At 41.1% G+C, this 21,072-nt stretch overlaps 1 protein-coding gene across 1 annotated transcript in view; it reads left to right on the top strand.

Moving 5' to 3' along the window:
* LOC126353882 (nucleoprotein TPR-like) overlaps nt 1-21,072 on the top strand; it is a 342,294-nt gene that overhangs the window by 97,978 nt on the left and 223,244 nt on the right. The window contains exon 11 of the mRNA XM_050003086.1: nt 19,581-19,850. Within this exon, the coding sequence (XP_049859043.1) occupies nt 19,581-19,850 (270 nt within the window). The remainder of the gene's footprint in view (nt 1-19,580; nt 19,851-21,072) is intronic.

Genomic DNA, 21,072 nt, shown 5'->3' with positions numbered 1-21,072 from the left:
ATGGCACATACTCGACCATTGACCTATCTCTTAGTAGCCCAGGTCTTCTTCCATACCTCAGTTGGAGGGTCCACGACGACCTCTGTGGTAGCGACCACTTTCCTATCCTGGTTTCTGTTCTTCAGTCCCAACCCCTTGACCAGCTGCCACGATGGTCATTTCGTGGAGCTGATTGGGCAGCCTACACCTCAGCTACTATGGTCATTGCTCCGCTTCCTGGTGACATTGATTTGGCATTTTTACGACGTCACTATGACCATTGTTTCTGCTGTTGAGGCAACTGTCCTCTTTTCTTCAAGTACCCTGAGGTGTAAGTCAGTCCCTTGGTGGAAACCAGAGATTGCAGAAGCTATCTGGGACCACCGGCGAGCCCTGCAACAACACCGGTGTCATCCTTCCCTAGAGAATCTGGTTGCCTTTAAACGGCTGCGGGCCCAGGCTCGGCGGTTAATCCGGCGGAGTAAACAGGACTGCTGGGAACGATATGTTGCCACCATAGGTTCTCGCACCTCCCCCCATCTCAGGTGTGATCGCGGGTTTGGTGCATTTTTGGCTTTCGCCTCGTGTGTCTGTCCCTTGCCTTTCTCTTTGGGGTACACTTTGTACTGACCCAATCGCCATCGCCGAACATCTGACAGAATACTTCGCTCGTAGTTCCGCGACAGCAGGCTACAGTGCAGAATTTCGCGCCATTAAAGAGCAGGCTGAGCATACACAGTTGTTGTTTCGCACGCACTGTTGGGAACGATACAACACCCCGTTTAGTGAATGGGAGTTTCAAAGTGCCCTTACAGCTTGCCCCGATACCTCTCCAGGTCCAGACCGAATTCACAACCAGTTTCTTTGGCGTACTGTCAGGGTAAATTACTCGCCCCCTTATCCGCATTTGGACGGAGGGCGTTTTCCCAACTTGTTGGCAGGATAGTATTACCGTCCCGGTGCTGAAACCTGGTGCAGATCTGCTGGTGGTTGACAGCTATCGCCCTGTCAGCCTTACCAATGTTATGTGCAAACTCCTGGAATGGATGGTGAGTCGGCGGCTCATGTGGATCCTCGAAGCTCGGGGCCTCCTGGCCCAGCAACAGGGGGCTTCCGTCAGGGCCACTCAGTGATCGACAATTTAGTATTGCTAGAGTCGGCTATTCATACAGCTTTTACTCAGCGAGAACATCTAGTTGCTGTTTTCTTTGAGCTTCGTAAGGTGTACGATACCACATGGCGCCATCATATTCTTACTATGCTGCACGAATGGGGCTTATGGGGGTCCACTTCCAACTTTTCTACGGAATTTTGTCTCCAATCGCTCCTTTCGGGTTAGAGTTGGCACTTATTTTAGCTCTGCCCATATTCAGAAGAACAGTGTCCTGCAGGGCTCGGTTCTCAGTGTTCCCCTCTTTTTGATGGCAGTTAATGGTCTTGCGGCTGCGGTGGGCTCATCGGTCTGTTCCTCTCTATATGCCAGTGACTTTTTACTTTATTACAGTTCCCCAAGCATCAGTGTCACTGAACGGCAGCTGCAGGGAGCTATCCGTAAGACACATTTTTGGGCATCCAACCATGGTTTTCAGTTCTCAGCCTCTAAGACCCAAGTTAAGCATTTCTGTCGTCGTCGAATGGCCCATCTCCATCCAGAACTCTACCTTGCCAATTAATTCCTTTGTATTGAGGAGACGCATCGCTTTCTTGGCATGCTGTTTGGTGCTCAGTTCACTTGGACACCTCATCTTTGCGAGCTTAAACAACGGTGCTGACGGCACCTCAACATCCTTCGCTGCCTCAGCCACACCGTTTTGGGGGCTACACGAACATGCCTCTTACAGCTCTATAAGGCCTTAGTCCAGTCCCGTCTCAACTACGGGAGCTTGGTGTATGACTCAGCAGCACATTCAACGTTGCAGATCCTCGACCCGATTTTCCATTGTGGTGTCAGATTGGCGACAGGTGCCTTCCGCACTAGTCTGGTGACTAGCCTTCTTGTAGAAGCTGGAATCCCTCCTCTACGATTCCACCAACACCAGTTGCTTGCGTCATACATCGCTCGCATCCATGCCTCGCATGGCCACCCAAACCGCAGGCTCCTTTTTCCATCTTTTGCACTCCCCTCCCCACGGCAGCGGCTTAGGTCAGGTCTCCCGATCGCGGTCCGCATTCATTCCCTTCTCTCGTCGCTAGAGTCCTTTCCCCTTCCTCCACCCTTCCGGCCCTCTTCTTCTACCCCTCCTTGGTCCCTCCCTCGCTTGCGGCTTTGCTTGGATTTGTCCTGCGACTCCAAGTCCTCCGCTCCACCTGCCAGTCTTTGTCAACAATTCATGGCTCTTCTTGCCTCATTTTGCGATGCAGATGTAGTCTACACCTATGGTTCTGTGGTTGATGGACGCACTGAGTTTGCTTTCATCCACGGCGACTACGCTGAGCAGCATTACCTGCCTTGTGGGAGTAGTGTTTTCACTACGGAGCTGGTTGCTCTTTATCGTGCACTCACTCACTTTTCCTCCTGCCCTGGAGAGTCATTTGTCATGTGCAGTGACTCCCTGAGTGGATTGCAAGCACTCAACCAGTGTTTTTCTCAGGACCCTTTGGTGCGCGTCATTCAAGATGCTGTTTTTGCTCTTGCCGAGTGTGGTCGTTCAGCAGCGTTTGTGTGGACCCCGGGCCATATCGGCACTCCAGGAAACGAATGTGTCGTTCGGTTGGCCAAGCAGGGCACCACTTCGCCATCCCTGGAGCTTGGTCTTGTGGAAAGAGACCTCTGGTCAGCCCTACATTGCAAGGTCTGTGATGTCTGGAGCTCTGAATGGTCTGTCTTGAACACGCCAAATAAGCTCCGCATGGTAAAGTTGTCCACAGTCGTATGTAACTCATCCTTGAGGAGCATGGGTAGGGACTCAGTTGTTCTCTGCCGTTTCCGAATTGGACATACGCGGTTGACCCACAGCTATCTCCTTCGCCGTGAGAACCCGCCCAAGTGTCGCTGTGATGCAGGGCTGACAGTGGTTCATCTTCTGATGAACTGCCCCCTTGCGGCAGTTCTTAATGTACCAGCTGCACTTCCTTTAATTGTAGGTGACGACGCCTCTATAGTTGACTCAGTTTTACATTGTATCCGGGCAGCTGGGTTTTATCACTCACTCTAGTGTGGGCACTCTCACATGATTTCTCAGGCTACACCCACTCCAGTGACTTTTAATTGTGACGTTGGTACCAAAATAGTGTCTTTTATGGTAACAAGTTGTGTTGGTACCTCTATCAACGCTTTCCAGCTGGTGGTTCCTCGTTTGTAGTTAAGTGGTTGACATTTTACCTGATCCATCGCTGACTGTAGTCTGTTTTACTCTAGTCAACTATTTGCTCCACTCCTTTTAAGTGTCCTCTATTTTGTGTTATTGCGGTGTTCATTTTAGCTCTGTACCCCTTGGTGCCGAGGTTACGCTTTTACTGTATAGGCCTTTTACAAGTATGTCTGTTTAGAACAGGGGACTGATGACCTAGATGTTTAGCCCCCATCAAACCCCAGAACCAACCAATCTTCCACATTAACACATTTCTTCATTCAACGTAGAAGTGGTAGAAGAATAGAAGAAAAGAACGTAGAGATAGTAATTGCATATGAAAGACATGAGGAGACATTCTGTAAATATCTGTCCAGTCCAGGTGTTGAACCAGTTTCCTAAAATACTCAAAGCAATTGGATCATTGATTTATCTACTGAATAGCTCAGGTTCAGTAGATTTGGTATCCTGAACATTGTCAGTACTTATCTGAGGAGTTACAAATGAGGTGTGTCAGGAAAGTAATGAGACTAATATTTTTATTCATCAATGTTTTTATTTTTGTCAAACAACGATATTGTCTCCTCCAAAGTCGTTCCCTGTGGCCAACAAAGAAGCCATGAATGTATGCCACGAATGGACCTCCAAGATATTGTGTGCATTTGCGTCTTTCCAAACATGTCATTGTTTTGAATGAAAATACCATTTCCGGTAAATGTTGATCATAGCATTTTGGTTCAGCAGTCAGTTTTGGTGATTTTTATGGTGTTGAAAATAATGTTCTCTCTTCAGCTACTGCAGAGGTTGCATATGCATGGGATGCAGTAATTGGTCATGTACTATCCTTAACACAGTTGCTGTAACAGTTGAGGATGCAGCTAGTATTCAGTGAGCATTTTGCCGCCGGCTGCAGATCTGCTTCCTCCACCGCAACTGTGGGTGATATTGCTGCCTACCAGCATTGACCATTACAGATGCCTAGCGACCTGTCTCTCTCAAATGATGCTGATCGAGGTGGCACAGATTTGCATACTGGACTTGCATTCTTTTGGACAACAGTTCAAATACATGTCCATCCATCTCGATGAAAGTTTCCCATTTCCTGGACCTCCCATTCAAAATGCTGGGATGGTTGCTTTCAAAGAGCACAGATGATTTCCCTCCACATCCTTGAAACTTTCCAAGCTTGTGCTCCATCTCTAGTGACCTCAATGTTCGTAGGTCATTGTACCCTAATTTCCTTCATTCCTTTCGTATGACGAGTTACAGACACAGCTGTTCTTGGAGTGGGATATTGTCTAACAGGAAAATTGCAACACACATATGGAAAGCAGCAGTAGTAGCAGTTCTGGTGGTCCTGATCATAAATTAAAACCATATCAATGAATTCGTCATTACTACATTCCATTGTCTTCTTTCCTCCGTAGCAGCTCACTGTCCGAATGTTTACATTCAGTGCTAGCATTCTGCAGGAGTGGGTTGCATTAGTGCTTACAGTACCAATTTGCAATGACACTTTCAGTTTATTTGTTTAGTGCAGATTCCACTTGTAACCTTCGTAGTCTACAATTGAGACATACTCGAGAACAGGACTTCCTGAAATCAAAGTCAGTCAGTAACTTGTACATATTACACTATCACAACATTTATTCTGATATCACAATAGTATTTCATTTATATTTGGCTGAAATTTAGACCATGTACAAGAGTCTAAAATGAACAAAAAAACATCAGATATGTGATGCACTGTATCTTGATCCCGATATATTTCAATTGAGTTGTTGTTCCAGAGAATGCCTTAACTATAGAGCACCTTGTTTACTAACCAATCATTATTTCTTTGTTTGTGGCTATTACAGAGGCCAATAGAGCTTCAAGGTAATTTATAAATAGCTTAAAATCTCCTTCAGGTGCTTCGTATGCAGTTACTGTTGCAAAGAGCTTGTTACAAAATTTGTCTTGTTTGCACATGCATCCTGATGCTGCTCTGAGTGGCAGTGTTTGTTAATGAATGAAAGTTTTTGAGTAATGTAGTGAGTCTTCGTTGCTTTATACTGACGCTACAGAAGTTAGGTGTTAACCTAAATCCTATCACACTTATCCGTACGGGTGGACATGACATTCAGAGAGGCAGATTGAGTTTGACAGCTCTTAATTCACCACAGTTTATTAATTTTACCCCTCAGTCCTTGTGTACTTCAATGTACATAAGATTTCATACTGTTTGTCCTATAATTAGGTAGAAATTAAATTGTTGGTAATTGGCAAAAGTTTTTAAAATCAGTTTGCGTGGTTGTCTTATGCTGTGATTATGCTGTTCAGTTACTTTCTAAAACTGAATATTTGTTTCAAACATAACCTCTCTTAAAATTTTCTTTCTGCACTTTCTACATTTAAAATACGCTGCTCTGGTATGTGTAACCACCAATATTATACCATTCATGAAACAGAACTTCACAATGCATTAAGCTGTTTGCTGTTAGCCACTGTTCCTTTCACAGAACCATAGACTTCTCATTTGATTTAAATTCATCAGTAATGTACAATGTGAAAATACTTACCTATATTTTCCTTTAGAACTCGACACATTTTCACATGCCTACTTCGAATGAATCTTTATCTCCCCTATAACTGTGTAATCCGTCATCCTTCATACTGATTTCATATCTGGTAGCATCATAACATTTTGTAGTCTGTCAATAGATCTTCCACTTTGGCAATGGCCACACTTTCTCCATATGAAAATTTCCCTTAGAGCCTGTGAAAGCCCCATCAGCATGACAAACACACTGTGCAAAGGTGTTGGTGGGGGGGGGGGGGGGGGGGGGGGAGGTGGTGGTTCACCACAACCTTTATCAGAAGTGTGTATCCTCCTCACAAGGTTTATTAACAGATCATTGCATTCTCTACCTTTCCAGAGTCCTTACTTCTTGCTCACACCATCTCTAACCAGCCACTGAAGAGGCAAAAACTTGGTGCATGTCTTGTACATTTTCCACTAAGATATTATCTTTTCGATCAGTGTAAATGCATGTTATGAAGAAAAAGTGAATGTTTATTATGTCACAGAATATTTCAAAGATTGTTTTTACAATACTGTAAATTCCAGTAGTGAATGAAACTTCCTGGTAGATTAAAACTGTGTGCCGGACCAAGACTCGAACTCGGGATCTTCGCCTTTCCCAGGCAGTAGGGAATCCATGTATACAAAATCAGGAAAATCACTGTCACCAGTCACTGTTTAATTGATGACACACACACAAACACACATACACAGTAAGGGTGGCACTGAATGGCTGCTCATACTGACAGAAGTGGGGCAGAAGAAATAAGTCTGGCAGTTAGATAGGATTAGGTGTATTGGGGTACAAGAGGATTGAGAGCAGGGCAGGAGAAGCAAAATGAGGACTAAATAACATGACAGAAATGGGGGTGGGGTGTGGGGGCATAAGGTGTGTATAGAGAAAGGGTGATGGAAAAAGATAGGTTGGTAATGGGACTAGCAGATGTTTGGGACAGTGATAGTTTTGAGGACTCGTGGACGTGATTCGCATACTTACATGAGCTCAAAGGCAGCATCGTTACGTGTTGCGACAGCACCTGTTCTGGCACATCAAAATTAGGCGTCAGTGATGTCCATATTCATGGACTAAGACACTGACGTCATTGACATCCCTTTTTTTCTCTTGCTAGCAAATCGCTCCTCAAAGACGGTGTTTTTGAGAGCACATTCATGTCATGTTCACCTCGTCTTCTTATATTGACTTCGTTTCTTTACTTACAATATTTTACAATGGCTGCATTAAAAACTTCTGATGCACAATTTTGCATTGCTGTTAGTAAAGAAAAAATGTTCAAGACACACAAATAAATTAAAACATCTGAAAATGGTATGCCAGACATACTGAATGAAATGAAATGATTGTATGGCATTGTTGGCCGGGAGTCCCCATGTGGGGAAGTTCGGCCGCTGTATTGCAAGTCCTTTTTAGTTGACGCCACTTCGGCGACTTGTGAGTCGATGATGAATAATACGCAACACCCAGTCATCACGAGGCAGAGAAAATCCCTAACCCTGCTGGAAATCAAACCCGGGACACCGTGCGCGGGAAGACATACTGAAGTGTCATGATTGAAAAATAAACAGGTGAACTGACAACAGATAACTAGTTTGTTCACCAACTAATTGTGTGTGTTGCCAGTACTCAGATTGGCACACTTTGTTAGCAGTCAGGAGTTTTTGAGGAGTTATCGCCCACTACCAATGTTTCGTGATACACCAGTGTGTAGCAAAGATGTAGGTGGTAAGTAGTAGATAACATTTGTGCGTTGTCACCACTGACCCAGAGGCAAACATACTTCCCTTCATGCTCTTTCAAGGTAGTGAGTTGTTTCCTCAACTCTCTGCACACACATTTGCAATGGGCGTAATTTCATGATGGAAATATGTTTCTCTTTGTTGTTCAAATACAGTGGTGGTAGAATGGCACTGCACATGCACGGAATAAAGAAAACTGTAATTGGTCTGAGCCATAAGCTGAAAAACTCAGTGGAGCTCTGTGTTGAAAGAAGTGTCCAAAAATGCTCCTCAGGTGGAGCACAATGCTAGCTAGCACCATGATCTCTCTCCCACAGATTTCTTCAGTGGGCTGGATTGAAACCATTTACAGGCTGGATCTGGTCTGCGGGTTGTTGGTTGCCCACCCGTGAGCTGGAGGGGCTGTTCCCACCATCTGTGTAATTGAGAGAAGGTGTTTGAGGGAGGGGGGAGGGGGGGGGGGATCAGTTGGAAAAGACAATTGGTGTGCTACATTAACTGCATTTTCAGCAAGTGGGAGGTTGAGTTTTTGTGTAGCCACAATCTGACAGTGGCTTTGTGTGGCTACTTTTGCAAGAGCCTCTATCTGTTACCGGATAGAAAATACTGCTGTTTGAACTGTGGTAGTAGGAGGTAGTGGTGACAGTGTATTGAACAAGTCTTGCATCTGAGTCATCCACAGAGGAGTGACTTACGGGATCCAAGGATTGGGAGTAAGGCTGGGGAAGAGGTGGATGGAAGGATTGGGAGTAAGGCTGGGAAAGAGATGGACAAAGATGATGTGTTGATTAACCAAGCAGTTGGATAATACTGTGAGTTATGAGGGTGGGAGTAGGGGTAGCATATTCTTTTAACCAATTTATTAGATTGCTACCAATATTTTCAAAGTACATCAGTCCTTAAACCTTGCTTCTTTAATCCCACATTACCATTTCACTGAAGCTCAGACAAAACTGCAGTTCTGTCACAAAATCCTTTTACATGTAGAAGGAAATTTCTGCATCCCATATCAGAGGTAGTGTTCTTCTCCAACAGCTGACACAACAGTGACAGCAGTACCTGAGAAATCTGTCACAGCTACTGATGTGTCTTTCAATTTTGGTGTGCCACTTGCTCTTGATGATCAAATGTATAAACAGTTCTGCAGAACTGCCATGGATACTGTCATGACACTGCTCCATGGCATATTAGAAGAGTCTCTTCTGTCTACCCAGTACCTAAAAACTCTTTTTCTGGTTTAGATTAATTGATGACATTTTCACTAGGTGGACATATGATGAGGGTAGGCTTTGCTTTGTCCTTCAGAATTTCATTCGCTCCCAAAACGACTTAACGATTATTCTCAACTTGATAAGCTATCTTTCTAGATGTTTATCTAAACCTCTGCTTCTACATGCATTCTGCACAAGCCACTGTATGGGGTGTGCCAAGAGGTACTTTGTGTATCAGTGGCATTTCCCCCTTTTGCTGTTTCATTTGTATATGGTATGCAGGAAGAGCAGCTGCTGGTAAGCCTCAGTGTGGGCTCGAATCTTCCTCGTTTTATCTTGATGGTCTTTTCGTGAGATAATGTGAGGAAGCAAAATACTGATTGACGCTTCTAGGAAGGTACACACCCAGAAATTTAACAGTAGATCATACTGTGATGTCTCTTTTTCAATGCCTTCTGCCACTGGATTGGCTGAGAATATCTTTTATGCTTTCATGCTTACTAAATGAACAGATCCCATACTGATGAGCAGTATTCAGCTGTTGGTCAAATGAGTGTTTTGTAAGCTACTTCCTGTGTTAAAGGACTACATTTCTTGAGGATTCTTCCAATGAACCATTCTGGCATCTGTCTTACTCGTGATTAATTTTATGTGGTTGTTCCACAAAAATGCTCCACGTGCATATGTCTAGATATTTTATGGAAGTAACTGTTTCCAGTGATTATTCGGCAGTTGTGTAATTATACAGTAAAGGGTATTTCTGTCTATATATTCACAATTTGTTATATTTGTTTATATTGAGAGTCAGTTGCCACTCCCTGCTCCAAGTGTTGATTCACTGCACATTATCCTTCATTTTGCTACGGTTTTCTAGCAGACTTCTCTCTGTTTCAAAATGACATGCTGTGTTCTATTTGTTAGCAACTCTTCAATCCAATCATGCATTTTTCTAAGAATCTGCATACGCTTATTTTGTTTATCATACAGCTCTGTGGAACTGTTTTGAACGCTTTCTTCTACTATTTTCTGGTCCTCGTGGATGAACAGTGTGTGTTGCGTTTCAAACAATTGCTGTTTTCAGAACCCATGATGATTCCTACAGAGGAGATTTTTGGACTTGAGAAATGTCTTCTTTCATGAGCATAAAAGATGTTCCAAAATTTTATAACAGACCGACATCAGAAACAATCTTTCTTGAAAATGTGAATGATCTTTGCTTTTTTATCCAATCATTAGGAATGCTTCATTCTTCTAGAGACCTAGAATACATTGCTTCTAGAGGGAGGTTAAATTCTTTCACATACTCCATGGAGAATCGAATAGGTATCCCGTCAGATCCAGTGGCTTTTCCACTGTTGAGCGATTTCAGTTACTTTTCTGTTTCTTGGTCATCTATTTTGATATCGGGCATTTATTTGTTTGTGTGAGGATTTAAAGGAAGAAATACAGTGCAGTCTTCCACTGTGAAACAGTTTGGAGAAAGATATTTAGTAGTTTGGGCTTTTCTATGTCTTTCTCTGTCCCAGTGCCAGTAAGGTCACAGTGTGTCTGGACAGATGGTTTCTATACATTTACTGATGTAACACAAGTCCAGAACTTCATAGGATTTTCTGTCAAGTTGGTAGATACATCAGACATATCGGTTATCAAGAGTACTAAAATTTTGACAGCTGTTGACCATTACAGGTCAGAAAGTTCCACCATACAGCCTCAGGACCTGTGGATGCTACGTCTGCATTGGGGAGGAATTGTCTAAATATAAGGTTAAAGTGTTGAAAATACACTGTCCAGGAAGACCAAAAATAGGTTTTGTGACTTGTAAAAAATAAGACCAAATGTGAAAGCAGGTGTGTTATATACCGTTTGGTATACTTGCATTAATGATTGCAGTCAAACTGCAAAGTAAGCCACCCAGCTGCTGAACATGCTGCACACTGTAATACCAATGATGCCAGCAGCTGCTTCAAGCCTCTGCCACTTGAATCTTCTCATCACCACCTCCAGTAGCTCCTGTGAACTATGCAGGCAGGAACTGGCCTTCCAGTGTACCCTATGTTTTTCCAGCCTCCTGGCCCAAAACCTCCATTAGTTCCCTCTCCCCACAGTTTGCTTTCACTCTTTCCTAACCAGTAATCCCCCCCCCCCCCCCCCCTGCTCCCTCTTGTTCTCTTTTCAGTTGTTGAGCTATGTGCTCATCTTTCCAGTGTACAATCCACCCCATCACACCATGTATTCTTCATATTCCTCCCCTCCCTCCTCTACTCTGTTCTACTTTTGCAACCATTTATAATTAGCTGGTGCTGCATATGCAAATAGGTTCATTTGGGGTCTGTGTTGGTGTATAGTTGTGATTGTGTTCTTAAACTTGAAGGAAGGTGATGGGTGGAAAGCTAATAAAATCTCTGTGCTATAATGTCTCTATGAAACACACATCATTTGGCTATAGGTGTATGATTATTTTCTCTTAATAATGAGAGAAATTTGGAAGAACAGAAATTGTTAGACTTTTGCGAAAGGAGTGAATTAGCAGTCAGCAACACCTGGTGTAAAAAGGAAAGCCATAAGGTAACATGATGCCATCTTGATTTGTCGAGTAAATCTATGGTAGACTGTGTAATATGTAACCAGGCCACAAAGAGAATGGTTGCAGATGTCAAGGTAATGTCTCTGAAGTGCTTGATAACCATCACTCCACTTTTGTGGTGATATTTAGAGAGATTAAAGGTGAATTAGGGGCCAGAAAGACAGGAATAAAGATTGGTTGTGTGGAAGTTGAAAGGAGAGAAACGCAAAAGAGAATTCCACAAAGTCGTGAAGAGCAATGTACCAAGGAATGAAGTGCATTCATTAGAGGAGGATTTGGAAAGGTTCAAAACAACAATCGTGGAAGCAGAAGAAAGATGTGCAGAAGAACCAGGATAAGAAAAAACGGAGAAACATCCTTTAGGAGTGACAGATTGAGGAAGGAAGTTACAAAGAAAAATAAAGCATACTATATTGGTTTTTGAGACAGAACAGAGGAAGCAAAAATGGATACAAGGGATGGGCTAAAACACTATTTTTCAGTGTCAGTAATTGTATTTATTGTTATTTTTTGGTAACAAATATTTTTGAATGTTGTTATATCAGTGAAAAATAATTTATGGAAGAACTGTTCTGTGCTTGTTATAACTGCTTTCATAGCCGCTAACACTGCAAATTACCTCTTATTGGAAATTCGTACTCTGTGTGTTAAGTTTCATGTAATTATAAAAATTTATATGCTTAGCACCTTTCTGGAATGTTAGGTTATCACCTTTTAAGTGCCAAAATTGAAAAAAGTTTTTCATTAACACAAAACTAAGTAACATAACACATCACAATTTTCAAGAAGAGTTTGTTGCATCAATGATTTTTATGCTTCAGTCCATTAGAGATTCAAACTGAAACAGAACTTTTGACATTTTATAGGGGAAAAAAGAAACTTATTCAACTAAGAACATCTTGTAAAATAGTTATTGAACAAGGACCGCAATAGGAATCAAAACAATATATTTTTTTGTTTTGTTTCTATTTCAGTTTGTATGCCATGCAGAGTTTGTTTTGAATGTTAAATGTTCATTAATATGTCAACAGACATTATGCAATTTCTGCTTATGAATGTTAATGTGTGTTGCTTGAAATAAAAAGTAATTCTTTACACTTCAGTTCTCTATACCTTATTTTATGTGGAGTACAAGCTTACACACACTATTGGAGACCTCTAACAATGAAGAAACAATTACAGACATGGAGTTTATTTTGTGAACTGTTTAATATGGCACCATGACAGTAGAAGACACTCGTAAGCAGTTGTGTGCCACAACTGACAAGAGTCAAGAAATTTACTATGAAATCAAAGAACCATATGCTAAAACACAGCACACTTCCATATCAGTGAGTGCAAACAATTCAAATTACACTCTGTTGCGTATTTAACCTTTCCTGTACTGTAGGAGATGGTGTGAAGCTAGATTTGAAAATGTTAACTGTTGTGGTGAATTATTCAGTTTTGGAGCTTTACTCAAGAACAGTGAACTGCCCATTCATTGCCTTCAGGTATTCTTCCATGCAGTGTTTGCCGTTGTCATTTGTGAATGACCAAGTACATATTGTGGTTTGCGGTCATGGAAAATATTTTCATGCATGGACTAGTTACTGATTATCTTGAGCAATTTCAACTAATGATCAGCAACTTAGACCCATGGACAACATAATTTGCTGTTGGACATTATTGTGCACCAACCATGTCATTGAGGGTGCTGTGTGTTAATAGCTGAATCAACTGCTTGCTGCACCAAATTGTCAGACCAAAGGCTCAGATAAGTGCTTTATCAGGAAATACATGGTGAAAAAACTCCTTCAGAGAGTTACGGAATAATTTATGGTTTTGGATTATGAGTTTCCACATATTTGGCAGCAGCAAATACTATCTCAAAAGCAAGCAGTATTGGCAGAGCATGAAGATCAAGCAATAAACAAGTTGCTGTACATGGCTGATACAATATATACGTAATTGGAGATGCCAGCAACAATGGCTATGGTGTTATTTAACAGATACTGCATCAGCTGACTCCAGCTGATGGACTGAACTGAACTTCAGAGACGACACCAGACTGCACCGCCATCACTGCCCACCATCTTCAAGCATTTCTGAAGAGCTTCATAACTTAAACTTCACAGTTCAAACACCAACTAGACAGGGTCGAGTGCAGCAACAATGCGGAGGGACTAGCAAATAACTACGATCCTGATACACTACAATGCTGCAATGCCAAGATTACCAGCAGTCTGGAGATGACAACTTTATCTCTTTTCGCTGGTACCACAGGCATTTTGGTTGACAATAATTGAAATGCACAAATTCATATGCCTATCCATACAAAAACCACAATCTGGGTGAGGTTCAACATATTGCAAATCAAGCAAAAAGTGCCACCTGTCATGGATGCAAGATAAACAGCAGACAGTATATCATTGTGTAGCAGTAAACAAAGTGCATCACAACATTGGTTACATCTGTGGCAGCAGTCCAGTGTCTTCATAAGCTCCACAAAAACTATAGCCACTAGCACACCCTAGTGCAGGGGCAGGGTGGGGTGGGGTGGGGGACGGGAGGGGTGCTATGTGGGAGTGATTGCTTCTACTGTAGCATGTTTTATATTTGGTCCATAAATTATTTTCAGTAGTGTAGCCACATGTTTTCGCATAGGAATGTGTGTGTGTGTGTGTGCGTGTGTGTGCGCGCGCGCGCCTGCGCGTTTGTGTGTTTTGCTCAAATTAAAAGAAGATAAATTCTGTACACTTCAATATAAGCTTTATCCACTGGTGTACAGAAAGATTGTTCTTTCCATCATCAGAAAAGCTTTGCAGTATTAACAGTTTTAAAAAAAAAATAATGTTCCAGTAACCACTAATTTAATGAAACAGAAACAACATATTTTATCCAGAATCTCAATATCACCACCACCACCACCACCACCACCACCACCACCACCACCACCACCACCTTCATATAATACATTTAAATCTTGAGTGTAGTTAACAATTGTTCCATCCACTGTAGTTGTCATCTTGTATTTGTGCTCCCTACTTGTTAACCTGCATTTGATCAACTTTAATGCACATAATGAAATCTTGAACAATAGGGCAGAAAATTTAGGGGTATGGAATGTCTTTTACTTGCAAGTGAGAAATTGGATTGGTTTTCATTATTCTGACCAAGTGTACATCTACATTAGTACTGCTCAAGCCACCTGACAGTGTGTGGTGGAGGATACTTCTGGTACCACTATCTGATCTCCCCCCCCACTCCCTTCCTGTTCCATTTCGCAAATGGTGTGTGAGAAGAATCATTAGCTCTAATTTCTTGAAGTTCCTCATTGTGGTCATTTTGTGAGATGTGTATGGGAGGATGTAATATGTTGTCAGATTCTTGCTGGAAGGTAATCTCTTGAAATTTCAATAGTTAATGTCCCTGTGATTCCTGTCTTTCAGCATCTGCCAGTGGAGTTCATTTAACATCTTTGTATTGCTCTCCTGCGTGCTGAACGATCCCTTCATGAAGCATACATTGTCGGATCATGTCTCTCTCTCTCTCTCTCTCTCTCTCTCTCTCTCTATCTATCTATCTCCTGCGTCACACCTGGTAAGGGACCCATATTGGTGGACAATATTCAATAACAGGTCAGGCAAGCGTCTTGCAAGCCACTTCTTTAGTGGATGAACTACATTTCCGTTAGATTTTTCTTATGAATCTGTTTGGCACCACCTTTTCCTACTATTTATTTTATGTGGTTATTTCACTTAAAGTCATTCGAGTTAGGTACAGTAATGGATTTCTTTCCCTGTGTATGCACAATATGGGACATTTATATATGTTCAGGGACAACAGCCAGAGACTGCGTCATTCATCAGTCTTCTGTAAGCCATTTTGTGAATCGACATTGTCTTTTGACATTCATGTGCATCTCCATCTACATGATTACTCAACAATTCACAATGAAGTGTCTGGCAGAGGGTTCATTGAGCCATGTTCAGACTATTTTTCTCGAACATCGCATGGGAAAAGTGAAAACTTAAATATTTCTGTGCAAATTCTGATTTCTCTTATTTTATTATGCTGATCATTCCTTCCTATGTAGGTGGGCACCAGCAAAATAATTTCACACGCTGAGGACAAAGCTGGTGATTGAAATTTCATGAGAAGATCCTGCTGCATTGAGAAGCACCTTTATTTTGGGCTTAAGGATTGCCACCTCAATTCATGTACCATATCCATGGTGCTCCCCCCCCCCCCCCCCCCCCCCTTCCGCCCCATTTCACGGTAGTACTAAACAAGCTGCCCTTCTTTGATATTTTTCAGTGTCCTCTGTCGATCCTATCTGATGTGGATCCCACACCTCACAGCAATACTCCAGAAGAGGATGTACAAGCATAGTGTAGGCAGTCTCTTTAGTAGACCTGTTGCATTTTATCAGTGTTCTGCAATAAATCGTAGTCTTTGGTTTGCTTTCCCCACAGGATTATCTGCGTGGCTATTCCCACTTAAGTTATTCGTAACTGTGATCCCTAAGTATTTAACTGAATTTACAGTCTATAGATTTGAGTAGTTTTTTGTGTAACCAAAATTCCATGGAGTCCTATAGCTACTCAAGTGGATGAATTCACGCTTTTCATTATTTGGAGTCAGTTACTACTTTTTGCACCATATAGATATCTTGTCCAAGTTGTTTTGCAATTTGTTTTAATCATATGATTAATTTACGATGTGGTACATGATGACAGCCTCATATGCTAACAATGTAAGAATGCTATTCGGATAGTCTCCTAAATTGCTTATGTAGACCAGGAACAGCAGACGGCTTATGACACTTCCTTGGGGAATGCCAGATATTACTTTTGTTTTACTGGGTGACTTTCTGTCGGTTAACTATGAACTGTGACTTTCTGACAGGAAATCACAAATCCAGCTGCACAACTGTGATGATAGTCCATAGTCACAGAATTTGATTAGAAGTTGCTTGTGAAGTATGGTGTAAAAAGCCTTTTGTAACTCTAAAAATATGGAATCAGTTCAACATCCCCTGTCAGTAACACTCATTACTTTGTGGGAATAAAGGGGGAACCACATCATATGCAAACAGTCTTAAATTTCCTTCTTCTGTTCCATTGAAAACGATATGTTGAGTTTCATCTGCAGGGAAGTCCTGAATCCAGTTGCAGATCTTACCTGCTCATATGTTTTCACTAGATGGCATTGCATGACGGTGTCAAATGCCTTCCTGAAGTTGAGCAACATGGCATCAACCTGGTTGCTGATGTCTACAGCTCTTTGGATCTCACAGAAGAACAGAGCAAGCTGAGTTTTGCAAGATCTCTGTTTGCAGAATCCTTGTTCATTTTCTATAGGGGAGATTTTTGTTCTCCAGAAACTTCACAATTCTTGATTATAAATCATATTCCATAATTCTGCATCAGACTGATTTCAGTGTACTGGTCTAAAATTAATGCATTTGTCCTACAACCCTTCTTCAAAACTGGAATGATGTGCCCTTTTTTTTCGGTACCCTTCATTGCTCCAGTGACCTGTGATAAATTCCTCCTAGAAGGGGAGCAAGCTCTTGCACATAATATCTGTAGAGTCTTACAGGTATCTCATCTGATCCTGATGCGTTTCCACTACGAAGTGATTGTAGCTTTTTTCTATTCTGTGATCAGTTATCTCAATATTTGCCATTTAGAAGTTTGTACAATGATTGACAGGAAGAGCTGTATTATGATACTCTGCGGTGAAAAAATGTTATAAGACTGATTCAGTATTTCAGCTCTCTCTTTGTCATCTTACATTTTGTTGCCCTTGTGACCCCTGAACGAGTGAATAGATGATGATTTCAAACTACTTACTGATTTTACATGAGACAGATAGTCAGATCAGTTGACAGAATTTTTCTTTCCAAGTCATTGAATGCTTCTCTCATTGCTGTCTTCATGCTTATTTTTGCTTCGTCCAGCTCTCGTTTTTTAACTAGATTTTTACTTCTTTTGAATCTATGATAAAACTCTCATTGTTGTGTAGCAGTTTTCTAACATAGTTATTAACTCTTGCAATATCAAGGGGTAACAGGTTACTTTATGCCAACTTTTCAAAAATATTATAGTTTACTTTGTATTTCAAATTTTGGAAAAATATTTACTGTTTATAATGATTTCTTGCATCAGGTTCTGCAGTTGTTTTAAATATTTTAATAAAACTTAAGTAAAAAATTCAAGTCTTATGATTAGTAGTGAATGTGACTTTTTGCAACGATCATATTTGTATTTTCAGGTTGAGGATCCTTCTTACGCAAATGTATGTCTTTAAAAAGTAGATTGTGAATAAAAGCCAAGTACTATTAATGAAATTGGTATTTCTTAAATTTTTTTGTGTGATGGTCCTAAAGTGCCCCTTCCCTCAGTACACACACACACACACACACACACACACACACACACACACACACAGAAAATGTGTTGGTGTTGCCTCCTTCACGAGTCGGTTCTTAACTATCTGCTTGAAGTAATGTAGGACAAAACATTCATAGTAATGGCCCATGAATCCTTGTCCCTGGCATCAGTTTCGATAAGATGACGCTGGTCTAAAAAGGCATCTGATTATTTATTTATTTATATTATTTTTTTAATCCACTTTCCTTGCTTAAATTCACCCAGATTAAATCCTTAGTAACCTTCGTAGGTATTATCAAATTCTTTACCAGAATAAATACGCTACCACCATTGGTAACTAACCTCTCCTTCTGATAAATATTCCAATCTGAATACAGGATTTAATTGCTATTCACTTCTTGTTTCAACCAACTTTCTGTTCCTGATACTAAGTGGGCATTATAACTTTCAATAAACCATACTAATTCTGGGACCTTGCCATGGATGCTCCTGCAGTTTATTAATATCATATTAATGTCTTTCATTTTTGATCTGCTGGTAGGAGCATTCTCTGATAATAATGTGACTGAGATGTATCTACCATTTCGACAGGTAGTTCAGCTCGGATCCCTAGGGGAGGGGGTTCCTTTAACCTAAAAAAAGTTCACATGTGCACACCCCACATACTCTGCTACCATAGTAGTTGCTCCCTACTTCAAACCAGAGGATTGCAATAGACTCTGGGTACGATGCTAAAAATAGTGAGCTTAGCCTGCACCCCCATATGCAGTGCTACCTGTCTTCATCAAATCAGCCTTTTGCCTTTAGATACTGTAGATGGCCTCTGAAGTCAAGCAGCAGGCATTGTTCGTGCCAGTGTGAGCCATGATTTACATATGGTTGCACCCATTTTGCTTGATAGCTGCTGTCAGAGCTGTCCACATTTTGGACGAGATACCCCAGCATACATACAAAGTGCTCTCTATGATTCTTATGTGGTCTGCACAATCTTTCCTGCCTTAAATGCTATTTCCATTAGGGGCTCCATGATCCATCTAACTTTGGAGCTCCCATTGACTAGTGTACCTCTTCTACATTTGTCCAGACACAAATTGGAAGTAGTAACAGCTTGCCCATGCTAAAGAACTAGTCTGGTGTTCTCAGACTGCACTGTATGTACTGTATTGTCTGAGTTTAGCATATATACAGAAGAAAGACACAATACACAGAACTGACACATGAAACAGAACTCTGCACAGTGAAGACAATACAGAATGTTGACAGCACTGCTAGTGTGCACTATATTGTAAGCTGTGCAACTGTTGGTAATGATCTGAAAGAATTGAATGTGTGTCAAAGACATGCACTGTAATGTAACTTTTGTTGATCCTGCTACGTCCATCACCCACCATGTTGAGTGACTCCTTGGAGTCCATGATTGGTGTCCTCCTTCATGCTATGATGATTATTCCAGTGTCTAATTTTTCCTCTGATTTTGAAGGCGGTACATTTTTATTATAATGTTTGTATTTGGTAAATCTCACTCAAAACTTGAGAGGGTGCTTGCTAAATGCTACAAAAATGCACAGACATGCCTTTTGTGGCTGTTGTACAAATCCTGTGGATTGTCTTGAGAAAATATGCTGAGCAAGTCTGCGAGCTCTATTTTTATCTAAATTGTAAGAACTTACTAAATAATATGCATGAGTCCCTAAAGTTGTCAATATGTCTTCAGATTCTAACTCTTTAACGTGGTATCCTAATAATTACAACCAGTGACCTTATGTACAACAGTGTGGTAATTCTGTTGCTCAACTTTAAATGTGCTATAATTTTTAGTTGCAGAAAGATCTTGCTGTTAAAGATGACATCATAAAAGACCTTCAGAAGCAAGTAGGACAGGAAACAATTTTGCGGCAACAATTGGATGAGAGAACTGTTCAAGGAGCCTCAATGGCTGCACAACTCCAGGTGGCACAGGATGGATTAAAAGTGTTACAGGCAAATACTGCTGGCTACAAAACAAAATTGGTTGAAGTGGAAAAGAAAAGCCGCAATTTTTCTGCTACAATTTCAAAGCAAGAAGGTATCATCCAGCAGTTAAAACATGTAAGTTCCTGTTCTCTCTCTCTCTCTCTCTCTCTCTCTCTCTCTCTCTCTCTCTGTGTGTGTGTGTGTGTGTGTGTGTGTGTGTGTGTGTACATTATTTGGGTTTCATACATTATTGCAATAATGATACTGTAAATTCCTGATTGGATAAGTATATTTTAACGTCTAATGTTTTAATATCGTTTCGTGATACATACTCTGTATTTTCTTATTAGTAATTTTCTGTTATTTTTATTGAGGCAGAATATATCTGAATGAAAGAAGAGTTACAGACTTACACAACATACTGATACGTGTAAACAGAGTGTTTGGGGGGGGGACTGTTTTTAATTTTTACCTTCGATGCTCTCAACACTGCATGAATACATTAAAATTGGATTTATGCTTGCCAGTGCGTGACACAGTATCCCACATCCTGTGTGTTGCTCTACCTGTTGAAAATTTGAACACAAAACGATTGTATGCAGAAGCAAAATGCCTTGCTCTAGCAAACACCCACCGCGGAGTAAGGATGAGGTGAAAAAATGCAATAGCTAAAGTTCATCAAATAAATGATAAATACTGAAGCATGGAAGGTATTTCATGCATAGCAGCCCAAAGAGTTTGCTACATTTTTTACCTCTACCCATGAAAAACCATTGCTAATATCTCAGTGCTACACAGACAAATAATGATATCTCTGTACAGATGCAGAGGTGATGTGATCTGGTTGATAAGGGTTTGTCCATTTGAAAGGATTTGTAAATGAAAGACTTAATTAAAAAATAATAAAATATCTTCATTATACTCAGTACAGATGGGCACACCCAGGTCAGTCGATGAGGCTGTCAGCTAGTCTTGGCATGCCATGAGGTAAAGTTAATTTTGTGTTAGAAAAAAGACATAAGAAAGGAGTCACACCATTGCTAGCTGGAAGCCGGGGCCAGTGTGTGTCCAGACTATCACTGAAGCTCCAAGTGGTGATTAACAGGCCTCACGTGTTTTCTTTCCCATGTTCCCTATTAACTACCCACATTGGGTTCATAATGGACATGTTGTTGGCAGATAACATTTTACAGTAACAACCAACCTCTGCTGAAGTGACGGACCCTATTTGGCAGGTAGACAACAACGAATTACACTTGAGCATTACAAGAAAATATCAAAATGAAAAATTTGAAATAAAGGTTAGACTGGCTACGCGACCTCCACACTGCTACATGTGCTACCCGTAACTGTTAAT

Source organism: Schistocerca gregaria, chromosome 3, assembly GCF_023897955.1.
Source record: "Schistocerca gregaria isolate iqSchGreg1 chromosome 3, iqSchGreg1.2, whole genome shotgun sequence".
Lineage (NCBI taxonomy): Eukaryota > Metazoa > Arthropoda > Insecta > Orthoptera > Acrididae > Schistocerca > Schistocerca gregaria.
Note: the sequence above shows the minus strand (reverse complement) of the source record. Positions and strands in the feature narration are given on the sequence as shown.